A 26067-nucleotide genomic window follows, 5' to 3' on the forward strand; every position below is an offset into this window, starting at 1 on the left:
AGAGGTCTTTCCCATATGCTCTTACACCGACAGACCGCATCGCGTCATCGGAGGGAAAACCACGCCCCTCGTGGAGGAAAACATGTCTTTACAGCATAAAATCTCAACAAAAACATATTTCAAAACTCTTCTGTCAGGCCACATGGTCATCAGAGGTCTCCCTCAAGAGTCTGCAATGCCCTGCCTGGTCACTGGAGGTCAGATATCACTCATACCTGAACCCCTTCTTATGATTTTCCTACAGTTTGGTCCTTACGAAGTATTGCAGTATCTGGGCGCTGTGCTACTGAATGTTTGCTTAGGGGTTTGCTTTGGTTTGTTTTGTGTGTGTGTGTGTGTGGATTAATTTGCTTGCTTCAGGACATTTCTTTGCTACTTGCTCTCAGTTTCCATGTGTTATAGGACTGCCACTTGGATTTTGACCTATTTGCTTTGTTTATTGGATATAGGATATCAGTATTATTGTAGTAAAGTTTTATGAAAATGTTCAAAAAGTACTATTATAATATTATTGTTTTTATTAATAATATTATTGCTCTATCTTTCACACTCACTGACTATCTTCTGTGTTGCATTTCTGCATATGCAATGGCCTCATGCAAGATTTACATAAATGCAAATCTTTACGTAAATACAAATTAAAGACTGCGATAGTAATTGCAATGAGTCCAACAACTAACATCAATACAGAGGAATACAGTGTTTCGCCTGTTGGAACACCTACAATGAAGTTTACAACTATCAGATTTTAAATGAACAAACTAGGGTAACTATGTTATCATGTGAAATAGGTGAATAGAGCAGTTTCTGAATGTCAGGGCTAGACAGCTCCATTCTACTTGCTCCTCTTCATGGTTCACCCCTGAGCTCAGAGCTATGAAAACCAAAGTTAGCCGTCTTGAGTGTTTCTTCAAGAAAACTGGCCTCGCTGTTCATTTTTTACTTTTCATTGAGCAAGTCTTTAAGTACAAGAATGCTCTAAATAGTGCCTGTTCTTTTTACTATTTTAAGATCATAAATGGTGCTAGTCATAAGGCCAAAAATATCTTTAACACCATAAATAAACTTCTCCAACCTCCCTCAGCAATTGCGAATGGTAACTAATTCTTTTCTTTCCCAGGATACTGTTCCTCACAATCCTGTCATCCACTTCCTGTCTCTAGGTCATTACTAATGCAGCTTAATGCAGCTCCAACTGCTCTTCTTAAATTGTTTCCTCTGCTATTTCTACTTCTTTTGCTTATGTTTTTTTTTTCATTAAGTTTTGTCCCTCCCTTTGTCAGAAATGTTGTTTTGCCCATACCTAAAAAAACTTAGATCCCTCCTTAGTGGACAATTAAAGAGCCATTTCCCCATCTCCCTTACCTAGCCAAAGTAATGGAAGCAGTTGTAAGCTTACATCTTTAAACTTTTCTATCAACAAATTATCAGAATTTATTTATATGGCACTTTTTAGCTTTTTTTAGCAGGTCTATTTAAAAAAATATTTCAAATCAAATCAAATCTTATTTAATTATATAGCACATTTTACATCTCATGCTGTCACAAAGCAGCTTTACAAATCTCCAAGTCCAAGCCCAAAGTTCAAGTCCAAGCCAAGGGCAACAGTGGCAAAGAAAGACTCCCTAGAGCATGAGGAAGAAACCTTGAGAGGAACCTATCCTCCTCTGGTTGGTCAGCACAATAATAATAATTTTAAGAGAAAAATAAGTAAAAAATGAAAAAAACATGCAATTAAGTCTAGTCCAATTTCCTAGAGGTCCTAGTCTTTGCCCAATGGTGTGCATGTGTCCGAAACGTATCCCTCAAGAGAATGTCCATTAAGGGCAATGGAGAAGTAGTTGGCTAGGGTGGAGGTGTGGTGGGCTACAGTCGGGGACATCAGGGGGTGGTGGGTGTAGCCATGGCAGCTGAGATGGGTTGAGGCTCAATAACATCATGACATCTCGCAAGAGAACATCCATTAAGGGCAACAGAGAAATAGTTGGATGGAGTGGAGGTGGATCAAAAGGTGCACAAATGTTTTGTCCCAGATTTTTTTATTCTTGAGCAGAGCAACATCACAGTGGAATACTGGGCAATAGAGAAGTGGTTGGCTAGAGTAGAGGTGTGGTGGGCTACAGCTGGGGACATCAGGAGGTGGTGGGTGTAGCCATGGCTGCTAAGATGGGTTGAGGCTCAAGATAAAAGCTTTAGATAAAAGGTGCATGCAGTGTTCTGTGAATCAGTTACTTTAATACTAATTATGTTATTAAGACATGTTTTTCTTTTTTTTTTTTCTGTATTTCTGCTTAGCTTGGGGAACACACACAGTGCCAATATGATGAACCTCAGTTGACGTCACGTAGCAACCAACATACGGTTCGTTTAGCCTCTTTGTCTGTTACCTGGCCTCTTCTCTGGATTGTCATAGATTAATTAGGTCTGTCATAAGACTATGGCTTATGTTACAGGAAAGGAGAATCGCAATCTCCTTAGTAGGATAGATACCATCCTGCCATAAACCCACATTGTTTTGTGAGCACCACTTGGACATCCAGCAGTTCAACAAAGATCACAGACTACGTTATATTGCCATGCCGCATTGGGATAAGACAAGAGCATGCTACAGCATCAGACAGCGCCTTCGCTAATGGACACACCTTTTCAATATTATTTTTAGTGGTCTCTCATTTACGGAGGTGTATATCGTTAGCGACTACGTGAATAACTATCTTAGAGAACCTATGCTTGCTTAAACCTTAAGATTACCTGCAATATCTGGCACCCTGGCCCCTGGTATACAGCTAACTACTGCTGCTAGTGTCCCTGAAGGCCTAGCTAATTTCATGTGTCGCAAAATGGAGTCTCCTATAACCAGAGCTCTTTCAACAGGCTTCTCAATGGGTGACTCGCTGAGTGGGGCAAACCTGTTGGACATGCAAATTGGGGATGTGTCGTGCTCCTGTGGGCAAGTTGAAGCTCGGCTATTTCGCCGTAACATCACCCATTCACCCCACTGCAAGGGCTGTAGTTGAGGGCTTGCTAACTTCCCCTAAGGCATCCAGAGCTTGTACTTATAGTTCTTCGATAGGTCTAACACTTTCCAAGGTCTGGACGTGCACTTCTAGCACTAGACCAGCATGTAGAACATAATTTCTCACAACACTATTTCTCACTACATTACAGTATCACTGCACTATCAATAACCATGGATAAAGAATAACTAAACATGTTGCACTTAGCGCATTGAAGGAGAATGGAAGCGGCCATGATGGAAAAGAAAAACATTAATGGTACTTACGTTTTTGTTAGTTCTTTAGATGTAGTTTGTGATGATAAAGTAGTTTTTTATGTCAATTTCAAAATTATCTGGTTGAACCCTTTCATATTCACATTCTGCATAGTATTGAGTCTGCTCTCTTAAGAGTTGCAAATGATCTGATCTTTTCAGCTGATGTCCGAGTCCTCAACATTATTGGTTCTTTTGATACTGTAAGCCATTACATACTAATTTCTAAACTGGTTTAGCTCTTAATTGGTTACGGTCATATTTTAATAATAGACAACAATTAATTTCGATCATACACAATCCATTGTTTCAATTCCATTGTTATGCTGACAACATTCAGATTTATATTGATTTCCTGTATCACAGATCTAAAATTCTGTTTGCACAATAATTAATTTAAACCTAAATCTGATAAAACTGAAGTTTTACTAATAGGGCTTAAATCTCCACTTTCTGGTATCTCAAACCTAACGATTGATGTTGATGATGTTAGGTCAGCTCAAGTTTAATGATACCAGAATGTTGACGCTTTAATTTTTCCATATCAGTTACTGTAACTCTCTTTTTTATGGTCTCTCTGCTAAATTGATCAACCATCTTCAGTACTTCCAAAACTCAAACAGTGCTATATAAATTTTAATATAAATATCAATTTTATAATTATTTTATATTAGTTTCCACTATTTGGATCCAGATTTTGATTACCTTTTTACTGTCCACACTGTCTCATGGTTTCCCCTCCTCTGGCATCGTGGTTTCCATGGCAACACCCTGCCATGCATTCTTTTGTTTTGGTTTCTTGTCTAGTCAAATGCTTTCTGCTTGTTTTGGTTTTGTGCCCCACCTTAGCCATGCCATCCACCTGTGTCTGCTTTGTTGTCCCGCCCCTGTGTAATCTGCCCCAGGTGTCTCCTATTAGTATCTGTCTATTTAAACCATGTGTTTCTGGTTTTTATTCCTGATCTTTGTGCTATGTTTGACTCTGTGTTTGCTGCACTATGCTTGTGTTCTGACTCCCAGTTCTGTGTTTTTGCCTGCTTTTTTATTTGCTTGTCTTGTGCGTAAACCTCTAATTACGATACTTGATTTGCCCTTAATAAACATCACTCTTCTGAGTACTTGTGTCCTGCCTGTTTGTTCAGTGTCACACTGCTGATCAAATTAACCTCCATGATCGATGGAATCATGCCCAGAAAAACACCACTGGTAAGATAATCTGCACTTCTCCATGGTTTCATATACTCTGACTAGTAATTCTTACCAAAGTGCATCAGTGTGAATATGACCATCCAATAAAGTTAATAAATAAATATGTTGTCTGTGGGAGAGCAAGCTTGCTTTTCTCCTAGTCCACACCCAGCTCTAAAGCTCAAATGTGTTTAAGCAGTGTTTGTGTGTCTGATATTTCTATGTCATAGCACAAAGCACACAGGAACCTGTAATCTAAGTATGGGGGATATTGTCATACCTGTGGTGAGAAGTGGTATTAGAGCAGCATGCATGCATCGAGTGAAAAAGAGGAAGCAAAAGCCCAAAAAAGGAGAAACTATAAACTGGCGTGGTTTGACTTGGACGGTGAGTCACAGGAAACATCTATGCTCCAAGGCAACAGGAACATGGAAATTTGCTTCCTTCAAACCACTTGCATGCTACTTTGGCTGAAAGCGCATCGCCTGTGTATAGCATCTGAAAGAGCAATTGTTTCAAGAACTTGTTTAGCCTACGCAAGTCTAAACACACCATATTTCTGTGGAACTAGAAAATATTCCCTCTGTTCTACCTCTGCTTAGAAGAGAATTCCCTTCAAAGCCAGAGCTGCTGCCTTGTTTGAGACATTTGTCCACCTTACACCCATACCCTTTGAGAGTGGGCAACAAAATTGTAATCTGTATTCATGGATAATTGTGGCAACAACCCATAGGTCGGAGATCAGTGTAGCCCAAAGATTTGAATGCTGTGCTGTGACCCTTGTTTGCAGAGAACATGTGCTACTGAGCCTACCCTGTAGTGCTCTATGTCGATCATCCACAGATACTGTCTAGTATGATCACTGGAATGTATAGTTTGTGGCCAACCAGTCAAACATGATGTTTCAGATGTCTGTTCTATTCTCCAAGGTCATAGTCACAGGCCATTAAGCCCACCTCCTGTACTGAAGCCTTCAGTAACTCAGTGGCTAATTGGTCAAAGTTAGAAGTGGGTATCTGCATTTTAAGTGTGACCAGTATGAGAGACAGCTGGGCTGAATAGGATTTACAGAATGGCATATGCATGGTCATGGAGTTAACCTAAAAGCTAGCAACTGCTAACACCTTTGCAACAGCTGTTAGTGAAACAAAACCATATATAATGCTCAAAAGGAAGCCCACGAGCACACCTAAATCATAGCAGTTGGTTTATATAGGTGGAGTGCAGATAGCAGCAGTTGACAGTGCATATGCAGTAGCGGTTGGCATGTATAGCCACAGTACAGATATTAGAAACATCTCTACTAACACCTCCTAGGTGGCAGCATTTGGCATGCAAACAAGCTAATTCCACTAATTAACTATTGAGGATTAGTAGCACGTGTGTGGCAGCAGAGTAGTAGTGCCTGTGCTGTAGCATTTAACACAGTTTGCTATAGTAAAAGCAACCAGACAAAACACAAACAAGCAATAGGCCCACACCAAACACAGCTATGGAGCAGCTGGCCAGCCTCATTCATGGAAGGGGAAAAACATATATATAGTACATATATATATAGTCATGATTTCTCACCAAGCTGTGGAGGACAGCCATGCATAAGTTCTGACCAATCTATCACTTCAAGATTGGACTACTGTAATTCTTTACTATCTGGTTGTACCATTAAGTACTTAAACAAGCTCCAGCTAGTTCAAAATGCAGCAGCCAGAGTTCTTACTAAAACTAGAAAATTTGATCACATCACTCCTATCTTAACTACATTACACTGGCTCCCAGTAAAATTTCGTATTGATTATAAAATACTTCTAATGACCTACAAAGCACCGAATGGTCTTGCCCCACAGTCTTGGTTCCTCTCAAGGCTTCTTCCTCATGCTCTATGGAGTTTTTCCTTGCGAATTTTGCCCTTGCCTTGCTCACTGGGGGCTTGGACGTGGACATTTGCAAAGCTGCTTTCGGACAATGCGCTAAAATGCACTATATAAATAAATAAAATTTGATTTGAAATTTTTTTTTTTAATCGACCTGCTCTTACAGAGGAGGATATGACACGAATGAAGGCTGGATATATCAGATGTCAGATGTGAAACAAGGATACAGAACGAATGTTTCTATGAAGGGTGCAGAATTTCAGCTGATATAGCTTGTTATTCAAGCATCTTAATTTCCATCAAAGGGATATGTTTGCATAGAACAAAATGCCCAAAGCTAATCAATTGAATGATGGGGTTTTAAAATATTTAATAGTTGTGTTAATGCAATCGTGCATTTGCCATTCTGACCACCAGATGTCCTTGTTTCTGGAGTATTAACTGTTGCAACGGTTATTTGTCAACTGCATCTGTGTCCTGTTATCACTGTCTTCTGCTCCCCATTATTGCCCCAGGCATATATTCCTCTCTGAGACTCATTCAGTATGCTGTGTTGACAATCTTTTGTATCTGCATAACAAGCCTTGCTTTAATCCCTAGTACTTTAATCCCTAGTACTTCTTCAGTTTAGGCTCTTTTTGCTTTTGACAGTGAGTTTGCCTAGCGCCCTTTCTTCCTGCCTGCACATGGATCCTCCTACATACCTTGACCCATTCACATCATGTGCATAACTGGGATATCAAAATATTAAGGTCACAGTATTCGTTTAGCTCTTTGAGATATACTGGCTTTTTGGAAATTTGTGTATTTCAAATATCAAATCAATGGATACACCTATTAGCATTACTATAGATGAAAATACCATGTAGGTCCATATATGATTATTTAGGTCAGATGCATGGAGATGCTGGAATGGATTAAATTTTAGACACAAAATTCTGATCAGTGCCAATGATGGGACAGCTTTCCTAACAGGGAGAGAGAATAGATTTGTGGAGAGACTTAAATGAGAATGTCTATGAATGCAGTCATTTCACTCATCATTTAGAGGCAGCAATGCATGGGTTCCGTAAAGTTGTGGAATGATGCAAATATTTGGAAGTTTTCCTCTCTGAACGAATTCATTATATCCCCAGTCTAATAAAAACACAAGGGAGTTTAAAGCAGCAATAGTAGAACTATATACACAAATTCTGAATCTGGAGCAGGTTTTCTCAAGAAGATGTTTTGTAAGCAGCTTTATTACAGTGAATTAAATGCTAAAGGATATTTCTGTGCTAGCATATCATTTTAAAAGAGCAAGTGAAGATACCTCACGCAGGAATATGGAAACAGCCAACCGAGTACTGTGGCTTGCTTGTTGGTAATCTATCTAAACTTATAGGACAGCAATAAAGGGAAGCACTGCCTGAATACAGAGATCACAAGCCATAAAGGGACAGTCAGAGTAAAACCCTTCAGACAGTGATGGTGGAAAGATACACAAATTTCCCAACCTCTTTTGTGAAAGAGGATTTTCAGCATGCAGTGATGCAGCTAGGCCTTCAATCCAAAAGCATATTTTGTAGACCTCAGTGGTATGTCTCTAGACTAATAGAACCCCTTGCTTTATGTGAATTTATGGATTGAAGGAGGCCATTATTCTTCATCCTCATGGGTACCAGACCAGCATTGACAGATAGCAGGGAACAGACTACTGTGGTCTATTTTATCTAAATAAAGGTATTGAATTTAATTTCGGAACAAAGTGTGTACATGAGACTCTGCACATGTTTTTTTTTGTATGACTGTAAGGTCAGTATGTGCTTCACCATTGCAGTGTACAAAGGTTTGCATTGTTCTAGAGCCATTGTTTTAGATTTTACCAATACATTTATTAAAGAACCCTTGAATAACCTTTTTAAGAATGTACAATCATAAAACAGCCTTGTAATGTAGCCTGTTGTATTGCTTAGGATCTATAAACCTTTATGACATTTTGTGGTTGCTATTTTAAGAATAAATTGGCTGTTTTGAGGGGTGTGAGTTGGTCAGTGCAGAGAAGTGCACAGAAGTGATTTGATTGACAGAGAGACTGATTTGATTGATTATTATGTAGGATGTCAGTATATCAGTTAAAGTGCATGCACATTGCTTTTCACAACTCTATTATATAATTTGTAATATACTTTACAACAAAAATCAACAGAAAACTGCATGTTGCAGGGAGTGAGGTGTTATCTGTGATGGATAGCAGCTATGTACAGTTAGTATTCAAGCGATGGTGTTTTAGATGGGCATGGCCAGTTTGTCAATGAGAATGGACGAGGTTTTCCAGAGTGGTTTGCATATTCGACAAAATGATACCATGAACGTAGTAAGAAGTAATCAATAAACAGAATCATAAAAATATACCTAGCATATCCTGAAGGTGTGTAATAGCAACAATATCCAGAGGTGTGCAACAGGTATATTACTTGGATTTGAAAACACTAGGATTTGAGTGGCTTAGTCCTTAGCCCCGCCCCTGTGTCCAGAGGAAAGGAATGAAGTCTATGAATAAGCACAGAAAAATAACTGGCATACTATATGCTCCAGCAAAAGCTGCCAAAAACCTTTTACCTTAATATATCTATGTAAAATAGATTAACAATCTATATAAGTGTAATTATCTTTCAGTACCTCTCTAATGACATCAGGAAAGTATTTTGTTGTCATGCTAATAGGAGTAGTTGTTTGTTTCAAAGTTCCCTTACACAAATGACCCCTATATAGATCAACAACCAGAGAAAACCCAATGAGTTAGACTTTACGTGACAATAACAACTCTGTCAGAGGTTATCAAGTGTGATGCAGTCAATGTTTAAAGTGCTTGTCACCTGTGACTATAAAGCTATGAATGGTTATCTTTCTTCCTGAGGGTATAAGTGTCTTTTGTACAGAACATTTAGTCCATGTGAATAGGGCAAAGAGCTGTAACTGAAAACCCTGAAAACACAGAATGTACTGTAGTATAAACAACTGTAAATGAAAACCCTGAAAACACAGAATGTACTGTAGTATAAACAATTGTAAATGAAAACCCTGAAAACACAGAATGTACTGTAGTATAAACAACTGTAAATGAAAACCCTGAAAACACAGAATGTACTGTAGTATAAACAACTGTAAATGAAAACCCAGAAAACACAGAATGTACTGTAGTATAAACAGCTGTATCTGAAAACCCAGAAATACAGAATGTACTGTAGTGCACTTTTTAATATTGCCTTTGAGCAAATGCATGGCATTTTTCTAATTATTATTAGAAATTCTAACATATAAATGTATGACACTCTTTGTACTGTTTATTTGTGATATTGTTTATTTCCAGTTTCCAGACAACATGTTTTTGAAGTACCATCAGCTAATCTGTAATCAGCAGTAACTATGTTATAGTTCACTACACTCAATAATATCTTCTGGGTAAACATTGACATGTCAACCAATTAATTAAATTATGTGAGCTCTCATCTTTTTAGGAAAACATAAAATAGTAGTAAATTTATCTTCTATTCTGTTCATTATTCAGCCTGGTGCCATATCATTTGTCAGCTGCCTACTAGTCATTTACACACCAGAAAACCACTTCTGACCAGATACTTAAAAAGACTTTTCTGTGTCACTGTTGTTTAGAAATTGTAGACTAGCTTGTACTACATTAGATTATTTACATAACACAAGCACAACTATTTAAATTTAATAAAGCAAAACCTGGATCAGAGCCACAGAGCCATGGAGCAAACCCTTTATAAGAAACATTTTTATCACAAACCTTAATTTGATAAGCTGTTGGCATCATCAATTATTAAAACGTGTTATAACACTTTTTTTTTCATCTGAAAAATGTGTAATATATTTTTGGAATCTTAGCTAATGTCACTGTTGTGCTCACAGTGGTTTGTCATCAAAAATGTCAATAGCAGTACTGTGGTCAGAAACTGTTGGAGAATGGTTACCACAAATTGTACATGGCATCACATGGGCTATAGTGCCTATACACCCACAAGGTGCTTTTTTATTTCAAATACAGATGGTAGTGAGCATATCATAATGGTTAAATTATGAAGTTTGGGGGCAGCAGAGGTCCAGCATAATAGAAGAACATTCATGGGACCAAAAACTAATAGAAGAAAGACTCAATTTGACCAATTTGGCTCATACTTGTGGTGTCAAATTTCAGAATTTTGACTATAAATTTTACTCACTCTACTTTTATTTTGGACACTTATCAAAAAGCTCAGACACACACAAAGGGTGTCCACTAATTTTTATGGCCTTAAAACCCTAAATGAGCTGAATATCAGTAAAACTATCCAGTGCTGTTATTTCCTGTACATTATTCAGTCTGTGTATATAACATTTCTTACTTTGAATTATCAGGCCAAAACAACTGACACAAAAGGCACTTTTGTCATTGTTGTCGTTTGTACTCTACTGTACTCTAGGACACTGGATTTAAAACTAAACAATTATTCATGAGTACTAACATGTGACATTAAATATATAGGAGTCACAATCCATTTTATACACTTTTACCCACTTTAAGGAGACCAAAAGCATTTTTGACATATTCAAATAATTGTATTCTTTAATACTTGGTTATCAATTTTTTTGTAATCAGTGACATCTCCAAGCAACAGTCATCACAAGTGGTGATGTCTTGCCAGGCCTATAATGCAGCCTTTTCAGTTGCTACTTGTTTTGAGGGCTTTTTGTTTTCAGTCTTGTCTTCAGTAAGTTAAATACATGCCTAATAGCATTCAGGTGGGATTATTGGCTTAGATATTCAAATATTTCCAGTTTGGCATTTAAAAATATTTTTGCTATAGCAGTGTGTTTGAGAGTTTCCTTTTTCTAAGATGCATTGCTCATTTGGTTTGATCTAAGCAGTTACAATTGTTCTATAGTTTTCATATACCTTGAATGATTAATCTTATTGATTTTAGCAGCAGTCACATAACTGGAAAAAAATCTAAACTGCCAGTTGTTCAGTTACTCTTGGTACCTCAAATAAGACTATGTATCCCTTTACGTAATGTCTTTGCACAAGGGAATATTTATATAAAATGGGCTGAAATATCTGAATGTTTCACCCAGTATGAATGTATATACTATGGAAATAATGCACACAGATCACTACTATAACATTGTGATGTATACAGTTTCGATGTTTAAGTTGTATTTTTTGCATTCTTTTACTGAAATCTGTGAGTTTTTACCAGCAGTTCCCTGGTTGTTCTGAATAGTCAGCAAAAAAAAAAAAAAAAAAAGGCGGGGAGTGGAGGGCATGCAATCAAAAGCTTTGTACTCTTGGGACAAGCCTCTAGTCTACTGACCAATGACCTAGACAGTTACATGGACAAGACGTCATCTGATGATGCTTCAAAGAAACCTCTTGCATCATATGTTTGTGGATCAAAGTTTTACTCTAGATCAGTGGAGCCATGCCATGTTAACGTATTATCAAGTATTTTCCCTCCTCAGAGAACAAGGTAGCCTCTGAAATAATTAACTACATTATGTTAATAATTCACCTATGTCTTACAGGTATCTAAGATGTTTTTTTTACGTCGTTTGGGTGCGTTTTGGCACATAGCTGTATTTTTCCCCCTCCTCCAACTTTTCCCAAACATATAAAAAGGCACATACACAGGATATAAAGCACAGAAAATTTAGACAGATCACATCATCTTCAAGAACAACCTTGTTAGCTTTCTTTTTCAGAAGAAAAAGGTAAACTTTCATATTAATTGCTTTTTTATAGCTTTGAAACTGTAAAACTAGAGGCACATAAATCATAATACCTTTACAGTTGATGTCATGTAGGCACAGAAAGGATCATAGAATGATGGGCAGTCTATTTACAACCATTTATTGCACAGCATTTTCATTGTGCTCTGTAAAGCTCATTAAGCTTACCTTTTTGCCAACTCTCCCTCTCTTTCTTGCTTTTTTTAATCTTTTCTTCAGGACTCTCGTGAGGCCAGTTGCAGTGCCCTTTGTTTTACCTCAGTGAAGAGTCCAGTTTTCTCTCACCAGCACCATGCCACCTCAGCTGCAATCCCAGGACAAGTCTTACCCCCAGGTTCTGCAGGGAGATCTGGGCTCCCTTAGTCCAGCTCTTAGAGAATTCATTGAAAGCAGCATGAGCCTGTGCCAGCCAGATTCCCTCCACATTTGTGATGGCTCAGAGGAGGAAAACAAAGCAATTTTGGCCCAGCTGCAAGAGCAAAGCATGATTAAGAAGTTAACTAAATACGAGAACTGGTATGAAAACTGTAGAACAATTAAATTTTTTGTTTCACTGTTAACTGTGGTATTGTATTGGGACAACTTTGCATTGTTGTTGGTACTGAAGCTGACCTATTGTTAATATTATTATGGGTAAAATAATTCAGTAGTAGTGAACTGTTGGACGACATGCAGCAGATGGTAAATGGTATGGTATAGTAATATTGTCATCAACTGAAACTTGATCTCACCATTCACAGCTGGTTGGCACGTACTGATCCTTGTGATGTAGCTCGTGTGGAGAGCAGGACTGTGATTGTAACTCAGAAAAAATGTGAAACAGTTCCCTCACCCTGTGGAGGTGGCATCAGCCAGCTAGGACGATGGATGTCAGAGAAGGAGTGGGACAAAGCCTTGAATGAAAGATTCCCTGGCTGCATGAAAGGTATAGATCTTTTCCAGATTATGCTGATTTGCAAAGAATTCTGCACTGTGAAGGAATCTGTTTAGAAAACAGCATGATAGGTACCAACAAGATGTACCAACAAGTTTCTCAGTATGATTTTATATTTAGGGATAGTACACCATGATAGGCAACAACATTTTGATTGTTGTGGGTTAGGATCTGGACAAGATACTAAAAATATATGGATTCCTTGATGTAATTCCTTGAGTTTCATAATGTTTCTCATACCTGGAAAGAAAAAGAAGTAGAGGGCTGAGTTGCACATGAATTTGTAATGGATTTATTATTGTAACTGTCATATTTTATTGTTTGACATTGTTTTGCAGGTCGTACTATGTATGTAATCCCCTTCAGCATGGGCCCGGTTGGCTCCCCCCTCTCTAAAATTGGAGTAGAACTGACAGATTCAGCTTACGTTGTAGTTAGTATGAGGGTGATGACCCGAATGGGAAAATCTGTACTGAATACACTTGGGAATGGAGATTTTGTCCGCTGCCTACATACGGTTGGCTGCCCACTGCCTCTCAAGAGTATGTGAATAACAACTTTTGATTTCTTTAATACCATTAGAAACACTTGAATGAATGCACCAAGAAAGCAAAAGATATCAGTCAGTTATTCTTTTTCTTGCAGAACCCCTTGTGAACAACTGGCCGTGTAATCCTGAGCTTACTTTGATCGCTCATATCCCTGATCAAAGGAAGATTATGTCCTTTGGCAGTGGGTATGGGGGAAACTCATTGCTTGGAAAGAAATGTTTTGCTCTTCGTATCGCCTCTCGCATGGCAAAAGAAGAAGGCTGGCTTGCTGAACACATGCTTGTAAGGGTGACAGTTTTAGAACTGGATCATCTACACATATTATACTGTATGAATTAGTTCTTACATATGATAATTAGGTACATAGGCAATAATTGCAGGATTAACTATAATAATTATATGGATTAATTAACTTGACAGCAATAAGCTTCCTAAAGAATTCACAACTCTAACATTAATGACTGAAAAACATGTTTCACCATGATTAAACCAATTTTAAATTTACCCTGAAATGCAAATTATGTGTCTGAACTAATAGTGTGATTATGATATTGATTGTACCTAATGGATATTACATTATTTTTATGTAGATCCTTGGGATCACTAACCCTGCTGGTAATAAGAGGTACATTGCAGCTGCATTCCCAAGTGCTTGTGGGAAGACCAACCTGGCCATGCTGAGCCCCACCCTGCCTGGATGGAAGGTTGAATGTGTGGGAGATGACATTGCCTGGATGAAATTTGACGAAGAAGGTAAAAAATGAAGGCTTGTTGTGTTTTCTAGATTCAGTCAATCTGCACTTTCTAACTGACCATATCCTATAAGAAATAAAAGGAATGTGTCTTGTAATCATTATTTTCTTTTCAAGAGACCATCAGAACACAGAAATACAAATAGAAAATAGTTAAATACAGTAAATCACAGGGGAGAAAGCTCTGTTATTATATTTACTTTGGGCAGGTTTTAGTAAACTTTTTCTGTTTTTGTCTTGCAAAGGTCATCTTAGAGCCATCAACCCAGAGAATGGCTTTTTTGGTGTTGCTCCAGGAACATCTACCAAAAGTAACCCTAATGCAATGAAAACCATATGTAGAAACACCATATTCACAAATGTAGCAGAGACAAGTGACGGGGGAGTATACTGGGAGGGCATGGACCAGAAACCACCAGAAGGAGTGACCATCACCTCATGGAAGAACAAACCATGGATACCAAAAGATGGTAAATGTCTTCTGTCTTATACAATTGTTTTCCTTTCCTAGTCTACATAAGATAGTATAACATAACTCATCTTTCCAATCTTTGTCTCAGGTGAACCTAGTGCTCATCCCAACTCCCGATTTTGCACTCCAGCTTGTCAGTGCCCTATCATTGACCCACAGTGGGAGTCTCCTAAGGGTGTACCGATTGAGGCCATCATTTTTGGGGGACGGAGGCCAGAGGGTGTGCCACTGGTTTATGAGTCATTCAGCTGGGCACATGGAGTCTTTGTAGGTGCCACAATGAGATCTGAGGCCACAGCAGCAGCTGAACACAAAAGTGAGTGCAGATACTGAAAATGGCCTTACAAAATATATTGTTGAATATTAATTTGGTTAATGTGATTTTCTTATTTTCTTCATGTTGGGTGCACAGACAAGGTGATCATGCATGACCCCTTTGCTATGCGGCCATTCTTTGGCTACAATTTTGGCCATTATCTCGCTCACTGGTTGAGCATAGAACAGCGACCAAACACCAAACTTCCCAAGATCTTCCATGTTAACTGGTTCCGCAAGTCTTCCTCTGGAAGATACCTTTGGCCTGGCTATGGAGAAAACATCCGCGTCCTAGAGTGGATCTTCCGCAGAATGAATGGTGAGGCTGGGGTAATGCCCTCTGCAGTGGGCTACCTCCCTGGTAATGGCTCCCTAAACTTGAGTGGTCTAAAAGAGAGTGTAAATCTGGATGAGCTCTTTGACATCTCCAGAGAATTCTGGGAGAAGGAAGTTCAAGATATTAGGATGTACTTTGATCAAGAGGTAAACAACGATTTGCCAACAGAGATAGACAGACAGCTAGAAATGCTTACACAAAGAGTAAGACAGCTGTGAGAAATTATGGGCTGAAGAGAAATATGGAAGAAAAGGAGAATTAGAGGAGAAAGAAGAAAGTTGGGATTTAACAAGTTTTGCAAACAGTCAAAAAAGGTATCTGATGCAGAACTTACATTATTTAAATATTTATGGTTTCAGTATATGTGCAGTTTAAGAGTGGGAGAAAGGAAATATAATTTTAATAAATAATTTCTCCCAGATGATCCTCTCTGTAATTTATTACTAAGGCATAATACTTTCCATATATTATAAAATATAGTGTTATTTAATATTTTATGTTATTGACAACATTCTTAGTCATTTCTAGCTCTACATTTATGCATTTATGTAGGCTTGTAGTTACACTGCAACTTTAGTACAAATGTTATACCTTCATACCACATGTTGAGTTGTCTTATGTTTTTAGTAGCTTTTGAGTTTTCTAGATGTCTTGAATTATTTTTATATTTCTTCAAACTTTATTGTTTGTTCCAAAACAGAGTGTGAACACTCTGTGAATGTATTCTATTTAAAAAATTATAATAAAAAAGTATAATTCAAATAAATTTCAGTAGACCTAATAACATAGCCCATTAGGTTCAGTTGACACAAAGATATGATTGCTTTTTTAAATGGATTCATGTAGAATGTCATAAAAAATATTTTTTACTTTCTGGCTGAGATAAATATTGTGAAATTCACTGTAGCTCATTTATACAAAAATCTAGCTTTTTTCATTGTGTGTGCAGGTACATTAGTGGAATGATTAAACATGACTAAATAATTTTTAATTGTATTACTCCTATCACTGTTATGTACTTTGCGTTATCATGTGTAAAATGCACAAGATCCCAACAGTTCTGCCTGAACTAAATAAATGGAATACAATGATCTTGGCATCCCTTTCTTCCCTCCTTCATCTATATTCTCCTTCATATACTCTCTGTTCTTCCAGCACCCTTTTACTGTCGGTTCCTTCTCCATACCAGTGATAAGGTGATAGGGCTTTTATTGTAGCTGAACCTAAACTCTGGAACAGTATTCCTGCTCACCTACATGCCAGTAATTGTTTCCCTTCGTCCAATAGTTGAGCAGTTGAAAGCTCATGCCTTTCAGCTTGCAGCCTCAATGACATAATTATTGCAGCTTAGTGAGTCCATATTTTTAATTAATAATGATTCATTTACTTTGCAGTTCTATTGATTATTATTATTATTATTATTATTATCATTATTATTATTATTATTATATTGATGAATCATGGCATCTCATGCAAATCAGTTTTTAATCACTTCTCAGTTCCATGTTCAATTTGTGCAGGCTATTACGCTACAGCAACTGGCTAAGCATAAAGTTTATTTGGCAAGTTTATTTGTATAGCACTTTTCATTTACAGTGGCTATTCAAAGTGCTTCAGATACACATAGCAAAAATAATAAAGCTTAGTACATCCTGAGATATATCCCTTATATGAGAGAATGTCTTGAATTACTGTAACACAATTGCCAGAGATTCAGAGATACAAACTCCAGATGAGGCTGTGACAATGGCAGGGAGGGAGCAATACGCAAATGCAAATGTCATAGAGGGCCATGGCATGGCAACACGAATGAGCAGGCTTCAACTTTACATGTCTTCTAGGCACTGTACTGGAAAGCGATATGCAGCCCTGGAAGAGAATACCTGTGGTCTTTAAAAAAGAGAGATAAATAAAGCTAGATGCATTTCAGTAGACTTGCCTAGGACCACTTGGTATCAAGTCCTAAGGTCACTGCCCTACCTTTACGCCTATAGCAAAGTATCATCCTTATTTGGCAGAACTTTAAAGAGCTACTCCTTTCCAAACTTCAAATGTAATCACCTGCAATCCTGAGTTTTTAGAATGTGGTCAGATTTTTTAGGGAGGATTTTGGAGGGTAGAGTTATGTAGTAAATTGCTGAGGTCATCAGGGGCATTATTTTGGGTATACTCAGATCCCATAAACAAGCACCCTAAGGTAGTTTTATAATGGATTTGATCAAATGTATACATAATTTTGTTTAAGATATACTTGAGTAGGAGAAATACCCTGGCATATTACTTTGTTTAAAGTGAAAGTCCATCATTAAAGACTCCATTCCAGTAAAGAATTGCACTTCCACATAACTTTGCTGTTGTGATAAAGGGTAGGCCAAAAAATATTTATTATTATTAATGTATGTATTTATGTATGATAGTGGTTTCTAACTGTGAAAATGGTGATATTGGACATGCATTGACTAACAGTGGGGCTTGTCACTGGGTTGTCACATATGCAAACATATGAGAAGGAGAGGATCAAAATGAAAGAGGTTTTATTTGGTTTATCAAGCAGGCTAGAACTGAATGGAGAGGTTTCTGGATCCTCAAGACAGGTAGGGGGAGGTGGCATGCACTCTAGGTCAGGCTGGTACAAGGCTGAAAACGAGGAGCAGAGTCTGGGTGGAGTCCAGAGATCAGACAGGAGATGAGGTTTGAGTTAACACATACAGGAAAGGCTTGGCATTCATCATGAGAATGGCAATACTTCACAATGAGACAGTGGGTGAGGGGAACTTAAAATAAGAGAGTTCAGAGTGGGAGAGAAGCGGCCACAGGTGTGTCTAGTTAGTACTCCAGAGAACCAGATCAGAGATGATGTTGGGAAGAAGAGATTGGCCTGGCAGTGCTGGCACGAGCATGGTTCATGGGATTCATGACGCTGGGTAGGTGAGTTCATCAGTCAAGGTATTATACTTATTACAGTGTGCGTTTGGAGAAGAGTGGGTCTGATACACCAGAACTCACTGCTGTGCCTTCTGGGGGTGTCATAGACTTGATTTAACAAAACACCAAAGAAGGAAGATGCCTGCTTGACCAGCCTAATGATAAGCGTCCGCTCTGAAGGGATTCGTGATGGTTTATCTACTGTTAAGGCAAATATGGTAAATGTGAAGGGAAAGGTTTGCTAGGCCTTTATGCAATCTCTTGGCACATGTAATGAACATCATCTATATTTGTATTATATAAAATTGTTTTAGATCAAATCACAGCAGTTCAACAGGATTGAGGTTAACTCTATTTTGGATTTAGTATAAAATTTGCTGGTATAGCTTTGGAATTCACTAGTCCCTCAATGACTGCAAAGGATGCAATCCAAGCAAAGATGGCTCAAACGAATCTGCTCACTTTATTATACTTCCTTTATTGGGTTAAGAGAGCATTTGTCAAAAAATAAACCTTCATCTGTCCACAGAACAGTGTTCCATATCCCATTCACAGCTTTCTATTGTGTCTTAGTGACTTTGCAATGCTTTTCCACACATGGTTGAATGTATTCTGGTCATTATTGCACATTGCTAGTTAGATGCCAGCAAAGAAATGGTCTTACTCTATTACCTGGGCACTAAAGGTCAAAGACATGCTCTTACATGCTATTACTGGTCTGTGAGCACATTTTTTTTTGTAAGGTCGAGTTAATGGTACTATACATATAGGACACAAGTACACTGAACATAATGACCTGCTGTTTCCTAATCTCTGCTTTTCATGCCTATTCCATGAATGTGGTTGTGGATGCAGTTTCATCTCTAGCTTCATTAACACTACATAAAGTGATTAGCAAGACTGATGTGCCTGGTGACTTACTGCAAATGGTCAGTCCTGATGTTGAGATGCCATCTAGCTACCATATCAAAGAATGCTTCTTTGGAATTTTCCAATTTTATATTTACATTTACTTCATTTAGCAGACACTCATAAAAGTGCTTTGTCATTTACTATAGAATGCATCCTAGCCAGTAGAATAGGTTAGAGTCCAATATACCAATGATACCAATACTGTAGAAATACTGGTATTCTCTCTATAAATACAGCTTCCTCTATAATGTTAGGTATTGCCTACCCACCCCACCTAGAAAGCAAGGTAATGGGACACAACCTTCTCATTCACTTGTGCCACTTACAATTTTAATCACAGGGAATGACATGCTGATACTGAGGATGGACTCTGTTACTACCCTACTCCTGTGTATTATCAAAAGCTCCTACATCTTCTAGCTCTACTAGTCCTACTTAAACCTTAAAAATAGAAATTCAACTATATATGGGCCACAATATAGTAACCTCACCTTGCCATCATACCAGATGCATGATCACGTCAGCCACTGCACCTAGATTTATTGCAAATCTCCCAGACTTATTATTTGCTACTAGGATACCCCACAGAATGTGATCAAATAACTGAATGCTTAGAATCAGTATTCTGCTGCACACTCAGTAATATTGCTTCACTTAGGAATAAAAAAAAAAAAATAAGGACAAAAATTAGTACCTTGGTATAATGATCACATTTACAATTTAAACAAAAGACTTAAAAAATAGAACATAAATGGTGCCACACTAAGCTTGTAGTCTTCCAACTTGCATGGAAGGAGAGCCTTTTCAAGCACTTATTACTGCTAAACTTAATAGAAAATAACAAAAATAATCCTAGAATTATTTTTTGTACAATTGCACATCTAACTAGGAATAGATTACATCACACAGTAGTAATAAGTTCATAAATTGCTTTATTGAGAAAATTAAGCACATTAGAGATAACATTCTGAGTATTAAGATGACACTGGGCAGCTACTTAGAGATCAGACCAACCAAGTCAAAAATGTCTCTAGAATACTTCACATCTAACCAAGAGCCAGAACATACATTTCTGATCTCATGCTCAAAATCCTCCAATTGCTTACTAGATTCATACACTTTCATAAGGAAATCTTAGCAGAAGTAATTGAACCTTTACTACATTTAATAAACTCCTCCTTGAACCTTGGCTACGTTCCTAAGTCATTCAAATGCAATAATCAGACCACTTATCAAAAAAATCTAACCTCGACCCATTTCAGATATGAAATTACAGGCTAATCTCAAACCTTACATTTATTTCCAAGATCCTAGAAAAAGCTATAGCTCAGCAGCTAACCTCATGTGTGAATCAGAACCAGATACATGAAGTCCTTCAGTCAGGGTTTAGGTTCCATACCTTATCATAGTATGGAAAATGCACTAACTAAAGTAGTTAAAGTAGTTAATTGTCTGTTGTTGGCTTCTGACCAGTGTTCTGTCTCTTGGCTTATATTGCTTGATTTGAGTGCAGTATTTGACACTATAGATCACAACATTTTACTAGATATACTCGAAAATGTTGTTGGGATTAGGGGACTAGCTCTTTCCTGGTTTAAATCATAACTAGCTGGTCGCTACCAGTTTATTAACATAAATGGAGACTTCTCAGCATACAACAAGGTTAACTATGGTGTCCCACAAGGATCTGCTCTAGGGCCTTTGCTTTTTTTTTTTATATATGCTACCTCAAGGTAACATTATACGTAAACACTTTGCTAGTTTCTACTGCTATGTTGATGATACTCAGCTGTAAGTCTCAGGCAAACCAGAGGACATATATCATCTTAGTATTATTGACGAATGCATAGAGGACACCAGGCACTGGATTTTGAGGGATTTTCACTCACTTAATCCTGACAAAACAGAGGTGCTTATATTAGACCCACAGACAGCTAGGTCCTCACTCTCCAGTTACTCATTGAACCTCAATGGTCTCCCAATCACATCTTCTCTAACAGTTAAAGATCTTGGAGTTATTGTAGATCTCAGTCTCTCATTCAAAGTGCATGGAAATAATATTTCTAGGGCTGCCTTTCTCCACCTTAGGAACATTTCAAAGATTCGGAACATGCTCTCCTCACATGATGCAGAAAAGCTAGTCCATGCATTTATCACTTCAAGATTGAACTACTGTAATGGCTTACTATCTGGCTGTACCATTAAGTGCCTAAACAAGCTCCAGCTAGTTCAAAATGCAGCAGAGTTCTTACTAAAACTATAAAATCTGATCACATCATTCCTATCTTAGCTACTTTACATTGGTTGCCAGTAAAATTGATTATGAAATACTTCTAATGACCTGCGAAGCACTAAATGGTCTTGGCAACAGGTCACAGTACCTTAGAAAACTTCTAGTGCATTATGATCCACCACATCTGCTTAGATCAAAAGGTGCAGGCTCTTAACTAGTAAGAATAAGAAAATCTACCGCAGTGGGCAGAATCTTTTCCTATAAAGCTACCAAACTAAGGAATAATCTTCCGTAAATGTTTGAGATTCAGACAGACAGACAGTCTCAATATTTGTGCAGTCAGGCAATTTATTAATTTTTTCCAGTCTTAGTTAAAGGTGTAGATCTGGGGGTCCATGGGCATTTAGTTATGGTAAACTGGGATGTTATGATGCTGTCACTTTACCTCTCTTTTGTTACTTGAGTTTGTTGATTGAGAGCAGTTGAGTGCTGATGTTCCAGGGTGCCCTCATGTCTGTGTTTTCTTCGGGCTCTATCCTTTTAGCTGTGCCGCCATAGCTAGAGCTGCCGGAGTCCATTACAGAGCCATAATTTACACAACCTCGTACCTGGACATGCTTAATAATCTATGCTCTCTTTCTGCCGAAGTACACCTACCCCTGATGTCAAGATATTACTGAGCCTCAACCCGTCCCAGCTGCCATGACTACTCGCACAACCCCCTGATGTCCCCTGCTGTAGCTCACCCAACTCCACCCTAGCCAACTACTTCTCTGTTGCCTTTGATGGACGTTCTCTTGTGGGATGGGTTTCGGACACGTGCACGCCCTCAGGTCAAGGATAGGACCTCTAGAAAATAGGCCTTGACATTAATTGCTTATTTTTTTCATTTTTAAAAATTATTTATTTTTCTGCTCCTTATTGTCTAAATTGTTACTATTGTGGTGTTTGTTGTCAGCCAGAGGAGGATGGGCCCCCCTATTTGAGTCTTGGTTCCTCTCAAGGTTTCTTCGTCATGCTCTAGGACGTTTTTCCTTGCCACTGTCGCCCTTGGCATGCTCACTGGGGGCTTAGACCTGGACGTTTGTAAAGTTGATTTGGGACAACATCTGTTGTAAAAAGTGCTATATTAATAAATTGATTGATTTTTGATTGAAATGGTGAACTGGAGTTGACCCTTGTGAACCTGGGACATAGGCCTGCTCCTGCACAGATACAAACTCCCTCTACCCAAGGCTTGGGCCACCTCAAGTTGCATAGCAGACACTAAAGTATAGAGAAATGATGTGCCACAAGTAATTACTGTACATGTACCATACAAATATCCTGGCAAGGAAGTAAATTTAAATCCAGGACCTGGAAATAAATAATTAAATAATTAAAGCAGCACTAAAATAGTTTTTCAGTTCTGAAGGTTGTATCTCCACCTAGTGGTAGACTAGTACCTGTGAAACATACACATTTCATGTTAAACAAAATTGTAGGCCTGGATAATACTGTCTTACATAAAATGTGACAAATATTTTGAAACTACAGTCAATTTCCCTGCATTTAAGTAACTGATGTGTATAAGTATTTACACATTTTGTTATTATGATGGCTTTTTACTTAAATTTAAATTACATACTGAAGCATTTCGCTGCTTAGCTCAACATTTAGCACAGCAGATAAGGTTGCCACAAAGAAAATGAGCAAAGTGCAGCTCAGATGATATTATATAAAATGTTTTATTTGCCCTAATGATATATAACTGAAATGTATCAAGATTTTACATGCTATGGACACTGTCCAGTGCTCATATTTCAAATAACAAATACACATATAGTAACCCTTCAAAATCTGTTATAAATAAAAAATATTTTTTTTAAATGTCATTGTTGACACAGACAACTGTGTATTTACTATGTAACATTTTTAGACATGGTAAATTTTAACTGTTCTAATATTGAAAAAGAAAAGCTTCTAGTTTGGCTGACCTAAAAAGAAAGGAGAAAAAATCTGTACATAAGTTCATATTGCAACTTTAAAGGATTCTTTAATGTTTAGTGATATTAACATGTTTCAGTTTTAGAACTAAATCAATTTAGTTTTCTTAACAAAAAAAAAAAAAAAAAGAAAAAGAAAAAAGAAAAAGAAAGGAAGGAAATAACAATGCATTGAAGAGATCCAACCGACACGTGGTTCTGGTTTGATTTGCGTGGTTCTCACCTTTTCCTTGACCACAAAAGGTTGATACATTAAGTCAGTCATTCTTTGGAAACGACTATTTGCTAATGTTAAAAAAATTCAGACCTTTGATTCACTACCCCGAGAAACTTTGAAGGATTCTAGGCTTGATCGGCCTGAAGAGTTCAGGATTACAGCAGTAAAACTGTGCATAATGATTACACTATAGTTCACTGAATTTCATCTCTTCTAACTGTATATCAGATTTTGTTAATAGGACCAAAAACAGCTCTAAACCATGTGATCCAATTATTTGGTTTAATCTTGTGCTTCGAGTTAAACTGATTCACATTTGCAAACATTCAAGCTGGGTGTTATCATTCAAACAACCTGTTGGTCATGATTACCAATAAAACACACATGCACACCTATGGGAAAATGAGTTTCATCCAAGAAGGCAACACAAACAATTGAGAGCAATCACAAAGACTACTACCAAGGCACATACTGCATGTCAAGTATCTTATGAAATAAAGAATTTGTAGTCTTTAAAAATGTTTAAAGGGGGATGGTGGTGTGATGATATCAATAATAACTCATTTTCTAAATTCAAATTAAACCCTTAGTCCTAGTAATTGCTATAGTTATGCATTTACCGATAATAATAATAATAATAATAATAATATTAATAAAATAAGCAAAAATGAAACTTGACTGTGGGGCTGGAAGTAAAAGACCAGCCAAAGCCAGTAAAGTGAAGGGAAAAATGCTGGTTATGCAAACATTAAGAGAAATACCCTTAACAAAGAAATAATATTAACAATAATAACAACAAAACATAAAAAATATATTTAACCTAAGTTAAAGAAGAAACTACATTAGCAAAAGGCAAATAGTAAATATATTGCAACACTGTCCTTAACATCTCTGCCATGTAACCATTATTTCATTACCATTCTGCTCCTCTTTTTATTTTATACCTTATCTGCTTTACTGGCAGTTTCATTGGCAGATTAATGGCCTGGGCCAGTGGCAGGCCACAATGGCTTTTTAGAAAGTATAAAATAGGCATCTCTAGAACAGGAAGAGCTCTTAATCAGGAGAGGAAAGAATGGCAGAAAGGGGATTAGCATAGCATCATTTTCATCTTCAGGATAACAATATTAAGTTGGATATAGAACAGAATAATTTAGTCTTTTGCTTCCAGTATGAGTTTGTACAAACACTCAAATTAAGGGCTCATCCATTTAGTCTTATTGGGTTTTATGCATTTAAAATCTGTGGTAGGTCACACACAAAATATAATACTTACTCAAACAGGTAAGCCCCTGAGGTGGAGTCGGAGGTGGAACACTGATTTAATAATGAATCAGGTTTAACAAAGAAATGTCAGGTAATGCCATCCAGTCTAAACCAAGTCATTATTTAGCAAATTTTGAATAGGATCGTGTTCAACTTTGATTGAGTGACTTCTGAAGCTCAAAAGCAGATTATGGTACCGTGTAAACACAAACTAAATAAGGACCTCTTAACATGAACTGATGACCACAAAAATGATCTGCATGTGTAGGGGTTTCATGGCATCAATTATGACGACGGACTGCTCAAAAATACTGCCAGTGTTGGTATTGAACCAATATAAAAGCTAAAATGCATCTTACAGTAGCAGCCATAATGTTAGTGGTAACTGGAAAATGTCATTCTTCACATCAAGAAATAATTGTAATACATATTTTAACTGTAAAGCTATATTGTATGTTTGATAAATATATATGAACCACTATGAATTGTAAATAAATCAGTAAATACTATTAGGGTATGATCAGACATAAAAGCACATATTTCGCCCCATCTCATTCCCCTCCTGCAATTCCAGTGTTTTTATGAAAGTCCTTCTACAATTTAAACCTGAGGGAGCAGTTGCCTAACTGTTTATTATCTTTGCAGTGAGACCAGAGCTGACCGATGTGGATTGTGTCTTTCCCCTTAACCTTAAGTGCTATGAGAGATGCCAGTTTCTACAGTTCAGAGTGAGAACATGCGCTCCATACCAAAACTAAATAAATAAACTGAATGGAGTTTAATTAATCCAAGTTTTAAAAAGTTAGTAACACAACTTGCATTTTTTGATTTGCTCAGAAAGGCTATGAAGTGCAGGTCAGTCTTGCTCTTTTCTGTCTCTATAAAAGTAGACTTTGGAGTTAAGTGCTAAATGGTTTTTTGAATTACATACATACACACAAACTCCTATCAGTTCTCCCAGGCCTTTTCTCATTCTATTCACAAGCCTTGGCTTGTAATTTAGTTATTTTTAAAATAGTGCAATTTTTAGACATTTATATAAATAACTAAGTTTGTTTTTCAGTTT

The 26067-nt window shown here is 37.4% G+C and overlaps 1 protein-coding gene and 1 long non-coding RNA gene across 3 annotated transcripts; both read left to right on the forward strand.

Moving 5' to 3' along the window:
• Positions 1 to 107: 107 nt before the first annotated feature.
• LOC118241078 lies at positions 108 to 4352 on the forward strand. Its single transcript, XR_004775847.1, has 3 exons — positions 108 to 197; positions 2296 to 2361; positions 2875 to 4352. It is a non-coding gene; the product is annotated as an uncharacterized LOC118241078 (long non-coding RNA).
• A 7674-nt stretch (positions 4353 to 12026) lies between these two features.
• Positions 12027 to 16554, forward strand: pck1 (phosphoenolpyruvate carboxykinase 1 (soluble)). 2 transcript variants are annotated; one of them, XM_027010725.2, is made up of 9 exons: positions 12027 to 12084; positions 12322 to 12618; positions 12843 to 13027; positions 13375 to 13578; positions 13682 to 13869; positions 14178 to 14340; positions 14585 to 14809; positions 14900 to 15127; positions 15215 to 16554. In XM_027010725.2, the coding sequence occupies exons 2-9, from the start codon at positions 12395 to 12397 to the stop codon at positions 15679 to 15681; spliced, it is 1884 nt and encodes a 627-aa protein (XP_026866526.2). In that variant the 5' UTR covers positions 12027 to 12084; positions 12322 to 12394; the 3' UTR covers positions 15682 to 16554. The 2 variants fall into 2 exon arrangements, with proteins under 2 accessions (XP_026866526.2, XP_026866527.2); XM_027010726.2 differs by having other exon boundaries at positions 15224 to 16554.
• The last annotated feature ends 9513 nt before the right edge of the window (positions 16555 to 26067 follow it).

The sequence above is a fragment of the Electrophorus electricus genome, chromosome 3 (genome assembly GCF_013358815.1).
Source record: "Electrophorus electricus isolate fEleEle1 chromosome 3, fEleEle1.pri, whole genome shotgun sequence".
Classification (NCBI taxonomy): domain Eukaryota; kingdom Metazoa; phylum Chordata; class Actinopteri; order Gymnotiformes; family Gymnotidae; genus Electrophorus; species Electrophorus electricus.